General features: G+C 48.8%; 1 protein-coding gene across 12 annotated transcripts in view; it reads right to left on the bottom strand.

Moving 5' to 3' along the window:
- The window catches only part of LOC121097238 (H(+)/Cl(-) exchange transporter 5), a 43,818-nt gene extending 24,217 nt beyond the window's left edge, over nt 1-19,601 (bottom strand). For 2 of the 12 annotated variants that reach the window (XM_040613952.1, XM_040613953.1), the window contains exons 1-2: nt 5,058-5,250; nt 2,118-2,267 (exon numbers count right to left, since the gene is read on the bottom strand). In XM_040613952.1, the coding sequence (XP_040469886.1) occupies nt 2,118-2,267; nt 5,058-5,106 (199 nt within the window). In that variant the 5' untranslated portion in view covers nt 5,107-5,250. Of the gene's footprint in view, nt 1-2,117; nt 2,268-5,057; nt 5,259-7,316; nt 8,053-8,367; nt 8,505-8,594; nt 8,688-18,652; nt 18,980-19,551 lie in introns of those variants that run through there. The other 10 variants (XM_040613954.1, XM_040613959.1, XM_040613955.1 and 7 more) reach the window with 10 other exon arrangements.
- Nucleotides 19,602-21,270: the final 1,669 nt, after the last annotated feature.

The following is a 21,270-nucleotide window of genomic DNA, read 5'->3' as shown; positions in this document are numbered from 1 at the left end:
CTTTTATTTCTGTGTCAACCCCTCTGCTCCACACTTGAGCATCCTGCTGACAGAAGTGCCTCTTTCAGGGGAACCGCTCCTCTGCCACCCGGTTCAGGGCAGCCCCCCCGATGCACCGCTGCCACCACTGCTCCACGCCGCACATGCCAGCAGGGCAGACCCCCACTTTTTTCATGTACATAGCCACAAGTCCTCAAACACCCTGAGCAGAGATGGGAAAAGCCTATTTAAGCAAGGAGGGAAACAACCAAGTGCTGTTGCAGGCCAGCAGCAAAACTAAACTCAGCTTGAGCTACCCACCGCTGCTTCTAAGCTCCACAGAATAATAATTTCCTTACAAGATGTTAAAGAATTCAGCTGCTTCTCTCTAAATATTAAACATGAGCACACATTTAACTTCAGACAGCTGATACCCTAACGGCTATAGAAAAAGCAGTTCTCACCAGCTGGTAAAACAACATGAATTTACAATTCCATTACCAACATGCACAATGTGTGTGCTTCTATGTACCTAATTCTGCAGACACTAGTAATTAATCAATCTTCAGAAGTAAATTGGGCCACAAGCCATTATTTCAAGCTCTGCATGAGGAGTTTTGAAGTGGACTCCCAGACGTGCCCAGTTCTAAAAGTCACTTCTACCGCCAGGTCAGGCTGGAGCGAGCACACTGCCCGACGTCAGCACCACAGCCCACCCTGACGTAGCAGCCACTCTGTTTCACATTAGATGGAACCTAGCAAACACCACAGTCTGGGCATAAATCCTGTACACATCCTCTTTGTGCACAGACAGAGGTTTTTTAACCATAAACCAATGCCTATCACTCAGACTTAGTGCAACCACCACAAAAACAGCGATACTTCCTCCACTTCAACCTGAAAGTGGTGAGAGGGCCCAAGCCAAGTAGAAAACAATCGCATGCTCCCTATAGGATCTCCCGCAGCATTAGAGCTGATGGTTTCAGCTACTGACAGGTGACATTTGAGGAAGTCTGACTTCATTTGCACTACCTAGAAGCAGACCACATAGCTGAGAAGCAAACCAGAAGGATTTCTTTTTATTTTTTGCCCTACAGTAAACTGGGGTAGGGGACGAGCAGCATAAGGTGACTTATAGGAAGTCATGGCAACTTGCAGTATGCTGCCCAAAATGACATATTTTTGCTTTTAAACTAAGTTACGATAATTCCCAGAAGACAAAAATCAGACAGATCTTGCTTGTCCAGTGCCAAAGTCACTGCAGCAAATCGGCAAAACCATGCAGATACATCTCTCCCCCACTAATTTCAGAACTTTAGGCTCAGACTAGAGGAGGCAGCAACAGACTGTCCCTGGACAGACGACTGGTAGCAGGAGAGGCACCTCAGGCTGTGTGCGAGCTTAGCACCAAACCCTTTTGTGTTGTTCCATTTTGACATTCTCTACACAACGGAAAATCTCTAAAATTATAGGTAAAGATGAAGGGAAGGGAAGGAGAGAGTCTCTGCTTTATCACAAACCCCTAGGAATTGCTTTGCACTGTCATCCTTGCCCGTTGCATTGATGATACCTCCCTCCCTCATGGCAAAGCCAGCTCTTCCCTATGGCAGCTATTTTGGAAAACTCCAGAAAGGACTATCCAGAAACCCTAAAAGCGAAGCAGTGGAAGCGGATATGCTACATTTAACAGCAAAGTAACGACACAGACTGCGAAGAGAGCAGTCTTCCCCCCTGACAGGTTACTGGATGCACACAGCCTGAGATCAGGCAGCTCAGTTGCTAGAGACAGACAAGCAGTGCCTCTCCACCACAACAAAGCCACTCACATGCTTCTTGCTACTGCCATTTATTTTAAGGACATTTTCTCTTTGCACAGAACACACACCACCCACCAGCCTCCATTACAAAGCAACGCTGGAAGCCAAATGTGGCACATCAGCAAGTGTTCAGCTGTTCTGCTGAAGTCTATTCAGGGATGCAATGCTGTGCAGAATCCTGCAAGCTATTCACATTGGTGCTGTGAAATGCAAGACCTGTCCTAGGCAGAGACCAGTGGGACCCACACAGAAACTACTAACGTGAAATCCTACCAAAAGCCATTACAAAAAACTGAAAGTAGAAAGATGCATGGGTATTACCTCCCATCTCCCTGTCGAGTGGTGGGTCATCGTCTGCCATGGAGAAGTCCAGAGAGGCTCCTGCTATTTCCAGCATATCTTCATCACTAGTGCTGCTCTGGAAACTCCCCCGTCGATAGCCTTTCTGATCCATGGCCAGAGCTTCCAAACCTGGGAGCGAAAGGAAATTTTTTAGAGCACAAGTATGAAGATGAAAACTCATTTTCTAAGCCAACTGGACTGATGCCTGCACTTGACACTTTGTCCTGAAGACCAGGAGGCCACACTGCTCTTCCCATGCAAAGCAGAAATGCAGCAAAACCGCCTGAAGTTCAGGCCAGTACGAGCAACTGCTCAGGACAAAACTGGATGCTTACAATTCCAAGTAAATCTCTTGCACTAGATTTCATATTGCCACATGCCAGAAACAAGCACTGAGTCCCAGGATGACATCTGAACTCAACAGGAAAGACAAACAGACACGACAGCAATAAGGTGCCCAAGTTCTTAAAAAAGAACAAGTGTTGAAAACTTCGCGTGGCCAAGCCAAGCCCCACAGAGGAAAATCCTTCTGTAATCAGGGATCCTACACACACGCACTCTCTACTCCTTAGTCCACCGCCTGCTGGAAAAGGACTCAAACTGGGTTTTGAATTATTGGCTGCCAGCCACAAGACGAGCTTGATCAAGGCTATGAGACACACAAACTACAAGCAACTACCCCAAAACCAAGGAACAGCCCCATCTCAGCTGCCCATAGCTCAGGTGCACTCTCCCAGTTCACCCACCACCACTGCCTGTGCTCCAGTGATCCACCTACGACCTCTAACACAAGAGCAGTCCAAATGCCTCAGATAATGTTTTTCTCTATAGAAAGCCAATTATATTTCTATGTTATTGGTCTAAAAAGCCTCTCAAAGCACTTCTATTTTCCCCTTTCTATTTCCCACAAGGACTGTGAATCAATTTCTATCTGCTGATCACTACCAGACAGAGCAGCTCTAACAAATCCACTCTAACAGCAGGCAGAAAATGACTCAGGTCAACACCATGTTCGACAAGGCAGGTGACATCCACTGATGTATTTTTAAAATAATCTCCATGTGTGCTTTCAACAGGTTTGCAATTACTTCTTTTTCTTCTTTTTTTGGTCCTTTCACCTCCGATGATATCCTTGCATTTGCTGCTAAAGCACTGTGCAAACCGATCATGGAGGAAGGATCCTCACAGCAGAGATGCAGCTATGATGCTCTCCAGATGTGCCAAGTTCACCTACCTGCCCTTCTCCAAAACACAGGCAAACTACCAAAACAATCCAAGTGAATGATGATTCTTATCCACCCACACATGAAGCTGCAAAATGCAATCTGGAAGAGTGCTACTAAACTTCATAAATTATCTTAAGTACCCTTGACTTGCTGCCAGACCTAGCCATCTCAAGGAGCTGCCCATACCAGACCACAACATAAAACCCATCATCTCTCCTCCTCTTCTCCAGGATAGCAGGAACTACAAAAGTACAAGCTCTGAAAGCATAAAAATAAACTGAACTGAAAGAAAATATCGAGGTCTTAGCCTCAAAAATAGCTCTTACAACCTGAAAGCAGGGATCTTTTCATCTTAACAAGAAGATAGGCTGTGTTCGCTTGTCTTTTGCAAACATACGTATTTTTCAAGAGAATTAGAGGAACCAAATATGCAGCTCAGCCTTATTTCAGGAAGGGAAAAAGCCAGCCAGCACTTGCAAACAGTACGAATTACACACACTGCAGAAAACACTTCCTATTACAAAAAAAAAAAAAAAAAGAAAAAAAAAAAAGAGCCACACCACACAAAAAAACCCTCAACCTTGGCATTTTACAAAGTGATGCACTGGGCTCTTCCATAAGCCTTACTCTGTGGAGCAAATGTTTCTTAACTTTTAAGCTCTGTTTACTCATTAAACTAGTGCAGAACACACCAGTAAAGAAACCGCTGAGCACTGGCCAAGGGGAACCGGGTGCTTCAGGAAGGCGCGTGAGCTGCCGCACGCCACCCTGCCAGCAGCGATGCTTTTAGCACGCTCTGAAAGCACAAAAGACGGCGTGGGCTGCAGTCCTCCATCAGCATGCAGGGAGGACTGAAGGCAGGAGAAACTGAGGAGTACAAAGCAATTATTTGCCAGCTAACCATAAAAATAACTAAATTTCATTAGTGCTGTAGTGCACCTCCACCAAGCTGCTTCCAGGGAGCACAGTGGATGCCAGCTCCCAGCCCTTGAGGCTGGGACAACCCCTTCACCCTGGCAAAGAACTGAAGAAACTCTGCTCGTGTCTCACAGGGCCTGTCTGCAGCATAATATGGTTTTATAGGTATTTTACAGTAAGACTCAAGTGTGTGTATATGTGGAAGGGGAGGTTTAAAATATGTTTGCATTCACATTTTTGCTTTGCACAAAAAGTGTAAATTCATAGCCCTGCCAGTCTGTTCCTCAGCCAACATGACACTGCCAGCGCAGGCAGCCACAAGTCCCTGTTTGAAGAGCAGAAACTGGAGCAATGTTACCTCCTGCCCCCCCAACCCATCCCTAAGTTTGTTCTCATTTACAGTTTTAAAAACTAAAACCAAGGCAACAAGCACAGTACCCTCCAGTCACAGAAGAGACCAGGTAACACCCAGCATGTATGCAGCACAAAAAGGACACAGATGATGGTAATTCTGCACTTGCTTCTCCCCCAAGTCCTAGAGCAATCTCTGGAGACACGGGTTTAAGTCCCTTTTTCTAACAAGAACGCTCCCTCTATGGGCAAGCAATGCCTTTCCAGGTTAAACTATGAGCACAAAGGAAAAAAAAAAAAAAAAAAAGACTGTTCCCATGCTTATCTATGTTGCTAATTTACCACAATACATCAGGCAACAGCTGCTCCTTTCCTACCAGGCCACAGGTGCCGCCCAGGCCATCCCCGCAGCAGGCGTACGTACCAAAGGGCTCCTGATGCACCCAACGCTTTCCGGGGGGAGAAGCCATCATCCTCCAGTTGCTCCCATTCACCTCCTCTGCCTGTCTCTGTCCCTGCTCGTCTTTCCCATCGCAGCCAGGCAAAGGGAAGCAACGAAGCAAAACCCGACCCAGGGGTCGGCCCCGACGGCTGGGAGTGACTCGGATGACAGCACTCGCAACCAGGAAGCCAGAGCACCCGGCTGCCAGCCTGCCCAGCAAACCCAGCCCAGCCTCTGCCGCGACGCCGGCTGCAGCCCTCAAAGCCCTTTTCAGTCAGCACCAGACGTTGCAGCTCCTCATGCTTCGACAGCACCAGTACACCCAGCAAATCTGCTCCCCCAGCCGCAGCACCCGGCCTCGTGCCAGCATAGTCACCCCTTCCTTGCTGTAAGGAGTGGGACCAGCAAGCCATGGCACTGGTGAGCTCCGGCACTGCCACCACCACCCACGCCGAGCCCTGGGCGAGCAAGGCATGGGCTCAGACCAGCCCTTCCAGCATGCAGCTTCAACGCTTTCCAAGACAGAGCGCAGTAAAAGTTCCCACAGCATTTTTGTCCCCGCTGGCAGATGGGAGGCTTGGCTGCGGCTCCACCAGCACCACAAGGACATTGCACCAGAATGGGACTTTGAAACAGGCAAGGAGCATCCCTGACCTGCTGCCTTCACAAGTCCTGCCTGCCGCGGGGGAAGGAGCGAGCTTACCACCTAGCGACTGTTTCATGTGAAAACCCAAGGTCACAGGACTGCCTTCCCCCCACCCCGCAAGATCAGCAAATCTAAGCGGTACTTTGGTAGTTCAGGACACTTCTTCCTCCCTGTCCCCACAGCATCTCTTCACAGGAGCAGACACATCCCCTCCCATGATTACCAGTGGGGTTACCACGATTTCAGTGGCACAGAAATAAGAAAAAAAATTAGAGTAAGCCAAATGTAACCGAAAAACCAAAGGAAAGGAGAGAAAAATATATCATTTAGCTGTTATGTCAATGCTCCTGGCACCTAGCTAGCAGAGCAGGGCTTTCCTGCAGCATCCTCCTCCAGAGGCTCACAGTGCCATTAAAAAAAACAAACATACATTTACAGAGCAGAGGGGGTTACTCCACAACAGAGAAATTTCAGTCTACTGTAAACTAAGTGAGCTGGTTTGGATTTTGCTGTATTCCAGCCCACAACACATGTAATCCTACCAGGCCCAGGCTTGATGTGCAGAATTCAAGTGAACGGCATGAGGGCTGGACACTGATCTTAATCAAGGAGGAAAAAAAAAACCCCAAACAACACACAACACCAAAAAAACCCAAACCACCCCCAAAAACCCCCATCTGTCTGTAATTTCTTCTTTAACTGCTCAAAATCAAACCACCGTGCATTCAAAACTGGAGGCAGCAACCTCGGAGGAGCTCCACGTGTGCTGCTCGTGCTTCCCCCAGCTACACATACTGATGAAAAGGCAACGCCGGGCAGCAGCTCCCGATGAAGGCAGGGTACAGCGGAGGTGACTGTGAAGGCCTGCCGTAACACACAGCCTCCCAGCCGTACAGGGCGACTGGAACCGAGAAGCCCTGTACGCAGTAGTTGCAGTGCCAAATCAAAGACCCCAGGGAGAAGGGCAGGACCTGTCATTATACAGTGACTAAAAAGCCGAATGACTTGCAGCAGGAGGATTTGGGGCACCCGAGGTGCTGCCACACCAGGCTGCCCCGCCGAGCCCCTCGTCAGCACTCGGAGCACATGAGAGGGATTTTACCACCACTGTACAAAGTACAAACAGCACAAGGCAAGAGGAACTCTCCACTTTTAAGTATTTCCTGGCAAGAATAGCATCCTTTGAGGCCTAGAAGGTCTGCCCTCATGTGAAAACAAATCAGGGTTCAGATCCCAGCGGAACCCTTAAAAGTATAATTTCATAGCTGTAAAGAAGCGACTATGCTTTTCCAAGCCATTCCTTTCTCGTTCCCTGTGCCATCTGAAGTGACTACAAGCAATCTCGCCTTCTGCACAGAGGAAGCTACAGAAACAGGTGAGCTGAGAACAGAGGGTGTTGTGGTTTTTACACCACCTAAGTTCCCTTCAGGTGCAGTATGTGGCATACAAGTATCTTCAAAGGAAAATGAATGTCGCTGTTCCCAATGGCCTGGTTTCACAAACAGCACATAAATCACTTAAGGGTTTAGTGGCTCAATTAATTATCAACGTGCCTTTTGCATTTTAAGCATATGATCATGAAAGCATTTATTTACCTACTTGCCCTTCTTGCAGACAGCTGCTTCATTCTTGAGCATCAGTCCACTTCTCCCTCTCCTCTCCCCATCGGAGAGGGCAGCTCCCTTCCTGGGGTGCCCGAGGAGCCAGCACTGGAGCAGGAGCCTGGAGAAGCCCTTTTGGCCCGCAGCAAGCAGCCTGGAGCGACGACAGGGAGTGGTCCCAGTGCAAGGCTGACTAGAGCAGCAGGGATCTGCCGTTCCACCCCACAGCTCCACAAAGCATCTCCTCCTCAGCAGCCACTTGATCAAAGGCAAACAAACACCAGGCGAGCTGTTTGCGTTAGGTAAGGGCTGTATGGCTGGACTGAAACAATAGATGGTTTTAGAGAAACTGGGAAACCTACCAACACAAGCTGAACACAAACACTTGAATTGTTTTAGTGCTCGTTTAGGGTTCTTTTGTTCTTCTTTGGCACATACTCACACGGGCCCCAGGCAAATGATATTCCATGTTCCAGTCTGACATCCTTCCAGCAAGGTAACGCACACCATCATGTTTCACCAGGTAACACCACATTGCAGCGTACGAATCCTGCAGTGTTTCCTTGGCACTTTTGTATGTCAGGCTGATACAGGATGTTAATGGACTCACCACCACAGGATGCTCAAGCATTGACAGGCACAGACACTTAGAGCTGAGGTCCTTAAGTCTGCATTAGTATCACCTCTTCGTGAATAATTCGTCATTCCACATAGCTTAAGCCACTCAGCCCTGCAAAGTGGAAAACTCAAGTGGAGGCAAAACATCAATCACCGCTGATTTCATCTTCAGCTCATGAGTAACTGCACTTGGCTTCTGAATAAAACCTTGTTTCTGGAAGTGTTGCTAATAGAATCGCATATACTTGCCAGAAAAGCGTATCTCCAGAAGCAAGATGTTCCAGTGTTTTATTTATTAGATTAGCAATGACCCACAATCATCCACCACTGATTAAAGAAATGGTTTAGCTGCTGCAGATGCTTTACATAAAAGGGATTTCTAAAAATAATAAGAAAAAAAAGCAGCAGCCCATTTCTCCTGCTTTACCAGGAATTTCCACAGCTCATGTCAGCTGGTCAAAAGACCTCAAGGAAGCAAAACACACTCATATGGCACACTGCAGGAAAGCTCCTTGGGTTTGTTCACAAAGGCAGCTCCAGGCAGACTTTTTTGGGTTTGTTTTCCTGGAGGAGGAAGAGGAAAGAGGCCTTCAGCTGCATGCTCTCTTTCCTGGAATTTTCCACACAATACACATGAAAACACTTAACACCTACAATGCAAGAAGTCTTAATGGCTTTGAACTGTTCAGGTCACTGAAGAAATCACAACTTATTTCCAGCAGATCCAATGAGAACACGGTGCTGTGTCTTGTGAAGATAAAGACCTCATTACTCAGATCATAATCAAGCGAGTGCTGAGCTGTTCCATCCCCACTTCTAATTTGCAACTACATTTCCCCATCGGTACCTGGAAGGCATACACCTCAGTAAAGGCCTTGTACAACTTTCCAAAACTAATATTTTTGAGGCAAGTTTTGACAGCCACCCTAGGCACACACGCTGTGCATGCTGCTCCCAGTCCCTGGGTACATGCACAGTGAAACAAAAATCAAGTAGGAATGTGCTTTCCACGTACTTTGGGGAGAAAAAAGAACAGCAAGACACAGTGGCATGGGAACTCTGGAAACATCTGGCTTCCCGATGAGAGAACAAAGGCTGAGGATATCCAAAGTGCCTGCCTTGTTAGTGTTACTACAGAGCCTGAGCCAACCCAGCCGCCACACATGGACCTCATGGGTTGCACAGGAGGCGAGATGGAAAAAAGCATAGAGAGGCCAAAGTCCTGGGGAAGATCTGCTCCTGAGAGCCACCCCATGAACAAAAGGCTTTAAGGAAACAGCTGATTCTCACTCCTGCACTGTTCTTTCCTTTCTGACAAAGCCCACTGTCGCATCCTGCGGTACTGACAAGCAGAAAGATATTATGAGCCAAGGTCATGCAGGCAGACCTTAGACCAGGAGCCAACAGCCGCACGGCTGTATCCCCATCCTGCAAAGCATCTTGTGGTTTCAGCTAAGTAATATTATATGCTGTGGTGTCTACATCCTTATAGCAGACCTTACAGCAGCCTTCCAATACCTAAAGGGGGCCAACAAGAAAGCTGCAGAGGGACTTTTTACAAAGGCATGTAGTGACAGGACAAGGGGCAATGGCTTTACACTAAATGTGGGTTGATTTAGGTTAGGTACAAGGCAGAAATTCTTCACCATGAGGGTGGTGAGACACTGGCACAGGCTGCCCAGAGCAGCTGTGGATGCCCCATCCCTGGCAGTGTCCAAGGCCAGGCTGGACGGGGTTTTGAGCAACCTGGTCCAGAGGAAGGTGTCCCTGCCCATGGCAGGGTTTGGAACTAGATGGTCTTTAATTTTCCGTCCAACCCAAACCGTTCTATCATCCATGAAACAGGGGAAAGTCTTGTTTACTTCTTGCAGGAAGTTGTTGGTTTTGAACTACTTGCACGAAGGGTACCTTGTGTCCAGGCTAGCGGCACGGGTAATTCACACTGCACGTGTTCACTCGAAACAGCCCTCTTGGTGAAGAGAAAGAAATTCCAAAAGAACTGCTGTGTTCATGCTCCCCATCCTAAAACCGCACTGGGAGCTTTTCCACTGCCACAGCCATACCCCCAGGCATGACTTGAAGCAGGTACCAACAGAGACAAGCTGCTCTGGCAGCACGAAGTGGCAAGTGCACAACTGCGACCAAAAGCACTGCCAGCCCTGTACAAGACCGGTGCCAGTCCTCCAAAAGCTAAAAGCGTTGTTTAGCACAAGTTCAGCTCAGCTGTCACTGGCAGCATCAGTAAATCACAGCTCACTATTAGAAACTTATTTTCTTTGGTTACTTCCTCTCAGTTATCTGCTGCATCAATTGGCTCCTCCAGGAAACATCATTCTCCCTCCCTCTTCACGGGCATGCTCCAGTTCTTTGCAATATTAATCACATCAGGTATAACTAAGGTATTGTGTTAAAACAAGCCAAGTCACACTGAAGAGTCAGCAAACAAGACTGTTTACAACATTACTGGACTTGCCAATTGTTAGGTTGCTAAATCACCTCTGGCAAACCAGGTCCTGTTTTGGATAGGGACAAATTCCCATTAAAAACTTCTTATATTGACATGGGACAGCAACAAGGAAAGCTCTTGCACAGAGAGGAGTTATCAGCAAGTTTCAGTGCCCAAAAGTGATGCACAGACCAGGGGAAGCAAATGCACCAATATCAGGCACCAACACGTACACAGGATTCATGTTTCCTACAAATTCAGCAGGGAAACAGGTTTCTAAGCAGTCACTGGCAAGGCAGTGTTAACTCCCCAGTCAACACAGATCCCTTCTTACATTCAGGGCCTTTCCTGTTATTTGAAGGGGAATTCAGAAGCAGGAGCAGTCCTACAACTGCTTGCAGGTTGAAAGCAGATTACATTTCCAACAAATAGCATCTTTTCAGTGTTCTACACCACTACTTCCTAACAGCCGAGAAGCAGTTATTCCTGGTAATTATCAACATGCAACCACAGCTCTCAAACCAACCCCCCAACCCCTAAAGCAGTAAACTCCTGTTTAATCATCTTCGTTGATATTGCCTTTGTTTTTGTTGATACTGCCTTTGTTTTTTCCTACAGTGGACTACAACTACAAGCTGGGTCCATACAGGTTCTGGCTGTTGGAAGCAAACAGCTGCGTGGGAGACAGGAACAGACAGGAAAGCCGGTACACCAGCATACTGGAGATGCAGAGCCAGGCATGCCACCCCTGCCTGCAGACACCCAAGGATGACTGTCGAAAGATGCATGCAGCCAGGCTGCCCCCGAAGTCCCTCTGAACAGCCATGCTGCTCTTCTCTGGTGGTTTGATTTTTTTCCCCGTTTCGCTTGAGCAGGTATCTGTGACGCTTCAGATAACTGGCTATTCAGAGAGACAGACTATACCTTGGACTTCCCAATACCCACTCCTGTTTCCACAGTTATGTGCTGCTTCTCTCTTCTTCCAGGCTAGACACCTCTGCCTCCGAGCCCTGGAGGCATGCCCAACACGAGCCAGCTGGCGTTCAGGAGAGGACCAGCAGCAAGGCCAGCCTGGGTCCCGCACAATCGCCATCCACATTACCAAACAACATTTTGATATGCATCCCTCTTGTGATGCTGACCATGGGCTGCAGACAGATCTCAGGACCAGGCTCATGTCCTAGTCACCCAGCTTTCTCCAGAGGGTTTGCTTTTTTATCCCCTTGTACAGTATCACCCCTATTGTCGCTTTACTCAGTTTTCCAATCAAAGCAGCCTGACTGATGTGTTTACTGGGATGACAGACATTTCAGTGCTTTTCTCCAGCAACCCCTGCCTTTTTTAAGATGCTTCAACATACAGAAACGCAGTAAGTGCCGAGATACAAGTCAGACCATCTTGCTTTTGCTGGGTTCATTTTTTCTTTTCCTTCTAAACTTTTTCTAATTTCCATTTTAAATTCCAGTTAAAAATCCACAGTCTTAGCTCAGACACCTCTTCCCAAGAGCTTCTTCACAAATGCTTCTCGCTTCTTTTCAGGTTAATGTTTTGACAAAAAGCAGCCTAACTTGAAAATGCAAAACACCAAATTTACAGACTGTTTGTGATTGTGCCATGCAACAGACAGTTAAAGGGATTTTGCTACTGGCTTTTAAGCTTTCTGTATTTTCCAGACTAAATTCAGTTATTTACAGCAGTTTCCATGCTGAAACACAACCAACAGTTTCTCTGCCATTACCACCCTCTTTGGAAATTCACGATGGTGAAAATGGTTGACTAGCACAGCTCTGCATAGGAGTACCAGCTGAGCTAGGGCCTTGTTTTTAAAACATACCTGTGTAGCTGGTAAGCAATGACTCCAAAGTGTCTACAGGCCATCCTCAGTTTAGCAAATCTTCAACAACAGAGCCAGATGTCACTCCATTTATCCAGTCTTCCCAACGCAAGTGGGAAGAGAGTGAAGTGTGATTAACACATGACCCAGCATGAAACAGCCAGAATAGATGCAGGTGGTTTTCATTACGGAGACTGCTTCAGCATTCAGAACAGACCTGACACAGTTTTCATCCAGAAAACATCAAAAACTTGGATGAAGACTCTAAAGCCACCTCCTGCCAAAATCTTTAGTCTTAAAATGGATCACAAGCAAAGCTGTCCTCACAGCCAACTCCTTCCCTAGGGGAGCTCTGGGAAGCAGCATATCTCTGCGGGCCCCGTTTTCGTTAAGGAGGCAGGCTTCTTCTTGGATGGCAGTTTCCAAGGTGAGATGGCCACAGACTGTGCTCAAGGAGCTATGGCCAAAGTCCACACCCACAAGAAGTGAAGTTAGGGGCTCCCAAGACACATGGCAGCGAAGTCACTGAAGCGGCAAAAGGCTGTAGGACCTCCCTCCATCCTCTCCCCATGATGGGATCCGCAGGGACCAGTCCCACAACCTGCAGCTTCGGTCCAGCATGGCACAACCTGCAGAGTTCACAGCAGCGTACCAAGCCAGACACAGCACATCCACCCCAAAAGCCAGTGGAAAAATAACCTGGATGCAAGACGAGAAGATCTTAATACAGAATTCAAGGCAGTATGAAAAACAGCAGTACTGGCCAAATATGGTTTTTACAAAAAGCGTTCTTTCCACTTTATAGTAGGGAAGCACACAGAGTACACATGCCAGCTTCATTTAAACCCAGACACCCTTCAAGGCTCAGTAGCATTTCCGCAATGAGATTCCTGATATTGGTGTGAGGAGATCCAGGAACTCATCTAGCAAGAGGCTTGTATTCTCTCCCCCATTCCCAAAAATATATCATTGCATGGTCACCCAAGCAGCATAGCTCCTCAAACCTCACGCAGCCAGTGCTCTACAGTCGTATTCACCCACGGATGACAGCAGCACCCACAGACACCCAGCACACACACACGGGTCCCCCGCACCACGCAACACTCCAGACAGTTTCACACCTCACGCAGAACCACTTGCCAGACAGCAGTGTTTTTAAATACTGTTGGGGTAAACACAAAAGGACAAGGCAAACGAGAAAATAAGTCAATTTAATAAAGGTATAGATAATTTTCTACTTCCCAACTGAAACAAGTTACTGCAGCCACAGAACTAGTGTGTTGTACTCATTTCCACTTTTCAGGTTAAAAATTTAACTCCTCATAGCCACACACTATTCATACACCATAATCAGTAGCTGTGTGACACTAACACAGAGGATCTTTACTTTTGGATTACATGACTTACAATCATCCTACTCTTTCCACATGTGTTACATTTAGTTATTCTACTGAAATTCAAAAAAGGACAAGATTTTGCTGTTACAGAACTGAAGTCCTTCAGATCTAATGGAGAAAGCTTATGCCCAAAACTGTATCGGACAAAAAAAAAGAAGCCAGATAACTACTGATGAAATATCATCTCTCCTCAAACACCACCAATTTTTTCTTCCCCTTTTCCTTTCATTTTTCTCCCCCTCACCCCCCACCCAATAGTAAGGACCATCATGGCTAAAATAGCAAGATTTCAACAAATATTTATAATTATATTTTACAGTCCAGCTTAGTTTCAAGCTTGCATAAAGCTTCAGCCAGAAACCTGTCATTTCATACTCTTCTTAAGTGCCAAGTACTGTATCTCTTCCAGCAGAGCAACTCATCTTTTTTGTTTGTTTTATGAGACACTTCACAACACACCCCAAGATGCAAACATCACACAAATGTGATACTGGATTAAGACATATTTTGGGGAGACTGCAGTTTTGCTTCTTGCTTGACAAGGTAGAAAACACCCAAAGTACTGAAATATAGGCTACAATGAACCTAACAGGGGATTTTCTGAGGCACAAAGAGAATGTAAAGCACTCAACTTGCACAAAATCTTCAGTGAGAAAAGCCTCCTTAAAGCCTCCCTGTCCCGATGGTAAAGGGGTTACAGGAGGAGAACCAAAGCCCTGGCAAGAACTACTGCTAAGTTTCCCCAGGGAGGTGGCATTAATAATCCAAAGAGATGCTGCCAAATTGCAGCAAGAATTACAGCTGGTACACACTGAATGCTATGAAGCAGCCAGGCCCCAAGCGTTGTGCACGCAAGTTACCTTTCCAGCATCTCCCTCTTCACAAAATCCACCTGAACTGCTTGGCACACATGATGCAGCTGATTTTATGTATTTTTGTCAAAGCAATGGATTTCATCCTGCTCACAGAGTCCTCCTCAGACTGACTGTTTATTTGACCCAAAGTATACACACTCTTTCTGTATACAGTCTCTAGATATTTAAAAAAACAGACATTTCTGAAGAGGGGCACAATAAAAATGGCATTTTGGAAGTACCGAATTGCAGCCCAACAGGTCTGAAAGCCATTGCATGGAACCAGGAAAAGCTAGCACACAAACAACAGGGCAAACTGGTTGACTGCAATATTGAAGCACCTCTTGGGACTCTCTGAATTTCTACAGATAGTTCAGCTTCCTACGAAACCAGGACACACATTCAATAGCTCACCTTCTACCCTCCAACAGCAGAAGCCGCAACGTTTTGGTGTCAAAGTGTTCTGTAGCTACCCACAACACCAGCACTCTCAAAATACAATGAGGTTCTTCCTTTGGGAAAAGTGCAATTTGGCTAGAGAGCAAAGCACCTGTGGCCACTGAAATAAGCAGTCTGGACCCTCTACTTAGTTTCCAGCCAGGTTTTCAAGTTTTCCTTTAGGAGTCGAGCCTCCGTGGTGGCACACTGACCTCATCCACAGCAGGCAGAGTCACCATGATGGCTTCAGACCCTCTGTTAATAGATACCTTCTATGCTCATCGCTGTAAAGTGTTCTGGAAAACGCAACTGCACATATATTTCATCAGGAACTGTTCTAACATATTGTCCTGCAGCACCTAGGAGATCACAGACCCTGCATACCCACACACAAAGGATTTTCCCTTTATCAATAATGGTCCTTACAGTCACAAAGAACAACAGAAATGGACTGCCACTGACTGCAGCAGTATCTCTTTTATTTAAACTTTTTTTAAAAGTTATATTGTAGCAAGTGTCATTAAAAAAGAAAAAAAATCCGAAGTAATTTTATATATCCTGTGTAGGTCTCACTACAGTACTTAAATTTCTTGAGAATTTTCTGCTTAAAACAAAAACCCACGAAAAGGCAAAAGGACTATAAGATGAAAATCAAGGGCATGATTAAGACCTCCCACCCCCCAAAAAGCCACCAGGTGTCTCTATCTGACCAAAGCAGTCATCTGGATTGCCCAAGTGTGCCTGTAGTGTCCCTTTGTCCGAATAAAACACATATACATCCACTACAGATAAATCCAGTCAGTTGGCTGCTGAAGTTTGACTGAAAGAGCCACACAGAGACAGAAGGAGCTTCCGCAGCAGCATGCTCTGCCCGGGAGACAACCTGATTCTGCCCTACAGCACGACCACTTCTTTCTTCTCCAGATTGCAACAGCATGCTGCGACAGTCAGCCTCCCTGGAGACAGTCTCACCCATTCCTCAGCCCTGCGGAAATCCCTGAAGGTTCCACCCCGAGGATGCAGGGACACACAGTCAACATCCCACCTTCCACAACAGAGCCATGCAGAAAAGGAATGACTATAAAACACCCCCAGTGTCACCACAAGCCCCAAAATGCTAGTTTTGGTGTTTCCACAGCACTCTGGAGTATCTGAGTATTGGCCTCAAGCCAAAAGCACAACACAAACAGCTGCAGTGTGACAGTAACGGGTACGCAGCACCACACAAGTCCAAATTATCTGGCTTTGTAGCTTCTCCTATCAAGCAGGGATGCACCCAGGGTTACCTGGCTCTGCCTTCGGATGCTGCCCAAGCTACACCAAGGAGATGGGTGAGCTACCACACTTGAGAGACTTATCCAAGAAAGAGTCTTTCGAAACCAGAGCTTGCAGTCCTTCACAAACAACTGCACATGAAACTGTGCTGCACAGCCAAGAGTGACTTGTTATTCCAGAAGGAATAATTAAAAGCATGATGCAAGATGCACATAAATATTCAAACCCACGCTGTCAATTCTGCACCCAGACTTGAATCTAAACTCCTGGATAAACCCGCTGGATGAGTCTAAGACCAGATGATTGTAATGTCAGCCACCACCAGCCCTTGCCCGGCTGCGCATGCAATCTGGGATGCCAGCCACCTGGCTGGACTTCACCCGACCAAATGACCTATGATAGTACATGAATGAGCACTACTTCTGTGTAAGCATGCTCAAGGTGAGGAATTTTGAGGGGCAGGTTTGCCTTCCTTCACTAGTGACCAGATCCAGCTGCAGACACAGCTGGTGCCACCTTCCACATCAAGGATGGAAGAAGAAAATGAGGAACCGTGACAGAGGGAAAGAAATGTATGGGTGTTGGGGAAGGAGGAGGTAGATGAAGACAGATGCAGGGCAAAAGAGCAGAAGCAGCAGGCAAGGCTTCAGAACCTACGGAGCTGCAGCAAGCACCTCAGTCTGAGGAGGGGATGCCGCCATCACCGCACAGGCACATCCTCGAAAACGCAATTCCCAGGTAAAAAAGGAAAATTTGTATACATTACCCAGCACTTAAAACCCTCATACCAAATCTAGGAGGCAGCCGCACAAACCTAGGTGCTGCAGGAGATGTTTCCAGGCATCTCAGCAGCAGGACACGCTCCACAAGCACTAAGCCACCTCCCACCACCCCATGCCAGAGCCACTTCCCCTCTGCACCGTCGGCTTTTCCTGATTTTTGCTGAACTTCACTGCCAACAGCTCGCATGACAGTAATAACTGCCAACCTAAGAGCTCACTCCATGATTCCTCTCATTAAACCAGTTGATCATGAAGCACAGCTCTTCATCCAGAACACAAGTGACTCCATGTTCTAATTGCACACTGCAACATGACAACTGCACAATCAGCTTCTTGCCTTGCCAAGACATCTAAAGCCAAAAGAATAATGTATCATTAACTGATATTTCCTGAAATAATGGTGTTACAGCCACATTTCTTACTCAATTACCAGCTTCAAGGCTTTTTTTTTTTTTTTTTTAAGAAAAACAACACCCAAACAAGAAACCGAATTAAACACAAATCAGACAATGACTGCAGGAAAGTATTTAGATGAAAGAAAATCTTGCCTCACAGTGTTACCCAGTCCCGAAGTGCAGTGGGGATGCCAAGAGCACATGGCAGCAGAAAGCAGCAGCACGGCTGTATGGCAAGGGACATGAGAGTAAAGTACATCTGTGTGGCACAAATTCCCAAGAACCTCTTACAAAACATGTCAGGAGAAGAGAAATAAGCTTCAGTGTTTTGGGGCCCATGGTGATTTTCTAACTTCTGCAGCTTTCTGGCAGCTGAAGATCATGACTTACTGAGTCCACAGGGAGACCAAAGGAAATTTGCCATTATGTTTTCAAGTGTGTGCAGTGCACAGGGTGGGTTAGAAGGTGCAGGTACAACACAGCTCTATTAAAAAAACACTTTTGGTTAGGCGCCCCTCCCAGACCATTTTGGCTTCTACAGTTAAGGGAGAACAACTGTTAGTGACAAGGCCACAAAATCTTGGTAAACCAAAACCAAACCTCAAAATATATTTTGGTACAACCAAGCTTAAGGTCATACACCAAAGACCTTCAGCTATCACTGAGCAGACAGTGGGAGGCCATTTCAGAAAGGAGCAGCTCAGCAAGGCTCCAGCTTGGGCTGGGAAAATGACAATTTGGCCATTGCATCCCAAAGCATTAAAAACAATTTGCTCTTTTATACAACCATAATTTAAGCCATATTTTAAAAACAAAAAAATAATACTGGTTTTGAGTTCTTCTGGGAACAAAGGGAGTCAGAGGCATAGCAGTGTCTGCCAGTGTCCCGGCTGCCTCCCAGGTGCTAGCACTCACAGTCCTGCCCCACAGCCACCCAGAACAGAACCACCAACACCTGGGAAACTACAAAGTGTGCATTTCACAAACACCTGCTCTGCACAAGTGTAAGAAGTTAAATCATTCCTTTCGTTCTGGCTGCAAAACAAAACTGAGGTACAACCTTCAAGATTAACGAAGGCTTTAAAACTTGGGCAAATGAAAGCTCACAACATCCAGAAGCTGGTAACGCACACTGTGTTAAGGATTCCCAGACTCTGGCCACCCTAATTCTTGCACCACCTATTCCTAAAGGTGGACGGAAAGAAAAGTAGGTGGCATGCCCGCAGCAGCTCAGCGAATTGCTGTATGCTGCCCAGTCCCAGCTCTCCGCGCATTTCGCATCAGCGCTCACCCACAGGAGAGGTCAATTGCGATTACGAGAGGATCATTTACCCATCCAACAAGCGGCATCGGTACCTTCGCCCAAGGCTCAGCTGTTCCTGCCTTCACTCCGAAGCTTCTTAGAGCTGCTGGAAGAGAAAGCGTGACTTGCTCGGGCGAGGAAGCTCAGGCAGGACACACAGCCTTCCCAGCACCACGCTGCGGGGGGAAGCCCCGGCCCCGTGCCCCAGGCGTGCCAGGCACTGCACTCCTGCCAAGCGCATGGGGAACAACCTGCCTGGCACAGGTGATGTAAGATGAAACACTGCACAGGTCAAGAAAACCATCAGAAGGCTATCTGTCAAAACAAGATAGGAATTGGTTACCTATGAAGAAGAACGTAAAAGACCAGGCCTGGAGGCAGGGCCTGAGTCTGCTGAACCTAGTGACAAACCATGACGTTTGGCAGGAACAGTAAAACCCTTCGAGCTTTAAGTGAACCACCCTCATTATATGCTAATTTTAATAGAAAAAACACAGCTCCTGGTCGAAAGCCACCCGCCTCTCGGAGCGGGCCCCCCCCCCCCCCCCGCGACCGCCGTTACCTTTGACCTACGGGAGGCGGGCAGTACCAAGAACATGGAAGGGGTACACAAACCCTGCGGGCACTGCCCGCCGTGCGCACATTTGTAAAATAAACAAATACCCGGGCTCCGGTATGCCCGGGCACTTCCTCCCCCGGGGCAGCCCCCACGGCGGCCCAGCCCGGGACGACACGGGACCCGGGAATTCTCTGGGATTCTCCTCAGCGTCCCATGCTGGCCCTGCCCAAAGCTCCCGGTTCCCAGCCGCGAAACGGCGTCCCTCCCCGCCCTGAGACGGGCGCTGCGGCCCAGCCGCTCGGCCCTAGCCCCTGCCCCGGGCCCGCACCTCAGCCGCCTGGGCCGCTCCGCCGCCGCTGAGGCCGAGCCTGGCGCCGGCCGCCCCGCGCCGCCGCACTGCCCGCTGGGAGGCCCCGCCCACCGGCCGCGGGCCGGGCCAGGCTCGTGCGCAGGCGCACTGCCGCGCTGGTGAAGCCCAGACACCCTTTGCCGGCGCCATCTTGAGTGTGGGCGCCGGGCTCTTAAAGCGGTATGCTCCCTGTTCTGCGAGGGCGGGGGGAAGCGAGGGGAGAGGGTCCCTGCGTGAGGCCGCAGCGCGTATCGCACCTCCCCCCTGCCCCTGTCCCCATTGCTGGCACGTCGCACCGCAGACACCCCCATTGTTGACCCCCCTATCGCTGAGCCCCCATCACTGACCCCCCATCATGGACCCCCCCATCACTGCTCTGCCCTCTGCCTCCACCTCGAGCCCCACTGGGACCCCCCATGCTGACATTCTTGGGGGAATGGTGGACCGAACCTAAACTCCTCTTGTTTTTCCCCAAGCTCAGCTCTCCCAACACCGCGCAGGCCTGGCCTGGGACATCCCTGCTGCCAAACTGTGTCGGGGGGCATTTTTCACCCAGCCTTAACAGTCAGCATCCCTCCCTCCCTTGCCTGCGGTCGGGGCACACGGAGCTTTTCTCCCTAAATGCTTCCAACTGAAGGACAAATCCCTACATGCGGTGGGGCAGTTCCCAGCCCCCAAAGTGCCGCTGTGCTGGGATGCCAGTGGGAAAATGTTCAGGGGAAAGGCAAAATTCTCCAGCCCCAGGAATACTTTTTCCCTCTCAATTCACTAAATAGGTACAAAGGATGTCAGCGCTTGCTGTGACCCACGGGCAGCCCATCCCTCGGGACCGGCTCGCTCACCTCCGTGCCCCCTCCCTGCTGAAGGGCAGCCAGCCGGCACTCGGGGGGTTCCCTCGGGGTAGAAGATGTGTAAAATGAAATAAAGGTGGATGTAAAGCAAAGGCTCAATGTCAGCTTTTTACCTCCAGGTCCGCTTCTGGCTTGTGGTGTGGACTGTGGCCACTGACGACAACCTCTGTGCCCCTGGCCAGGGCAGAACTGGGGGCTGGGGGCTCTCCCTGCCCCCCCGGACGGGCTCCATCCCTCCTCTCCTCCAAAGCACACAAGTCTGGAGGTGAAAAGGCAGCCCTAAAAACCCCAGCATCCCTCCGCTTCCACCCACCCATGCCCCACTAGGTGGGTACCTCAGGGCTCAGGGAGCTAATCCCAGCTCCCCCCCAGCCCAGACCCCCCGGGCTCTGCCGGGACGCTCCCCGTGATCCCCCTCCACCCTTGTACCAAACCGGGCGCACGGTCGGAGCGGAGCGCTGGGCTGCTGTGTGAGCCGGGGCAAGGAGAGCCGCCGTGCCTCAGTTTCCCTTCTCCCACCTGTCCCCATGGGCCAAGCACCTTGACGAGGACTCAAGGGCAGCGGATTCTCCGAGGACACACACACACACACCCCGGCACACGAGCACCCTCAGCAGCACCGAGCTCCTGGGAGCAGCCGCCGCGGCGGTTACGGGTGGTGCCCCCAGCAGATGCCAGCCCCCCGCCCGCAGCCCTGCCACCGGCGCCCACCTCCCAGTCCGGCACCAGTCCCGCCAGCGCGCTGGGGACAGGCAGGGGTGCTGGCAGCGCTAGAGGGCAGCAGCGGTGCGGGAGGAGCCCCGGCCGGGCAGAGTCCGCCACCAGTCGACAGCATCTTGCTGGAGCA

Source organism: Falco naumanni, chromosome 14 (genome assembly GCF_017639655.2).
Source record: "Falco naumanni isolate bFalNau1 chromosome 14, bFalNau1.pat, whole genome shotgun sequence".
In the NCBI taxonomy this organism is placed as follows: domain Eukaryota; kingdom Metazoa; phylum Chordata; class Aves; order Falconiformes; family Falconidae; genus Falco; species Falco naumanni.
The sequence above is the reverse complement of the archived record's forward strand: the minus strand, read 5'-3'. Positions and strand labels throughout refer to the sequence as shown.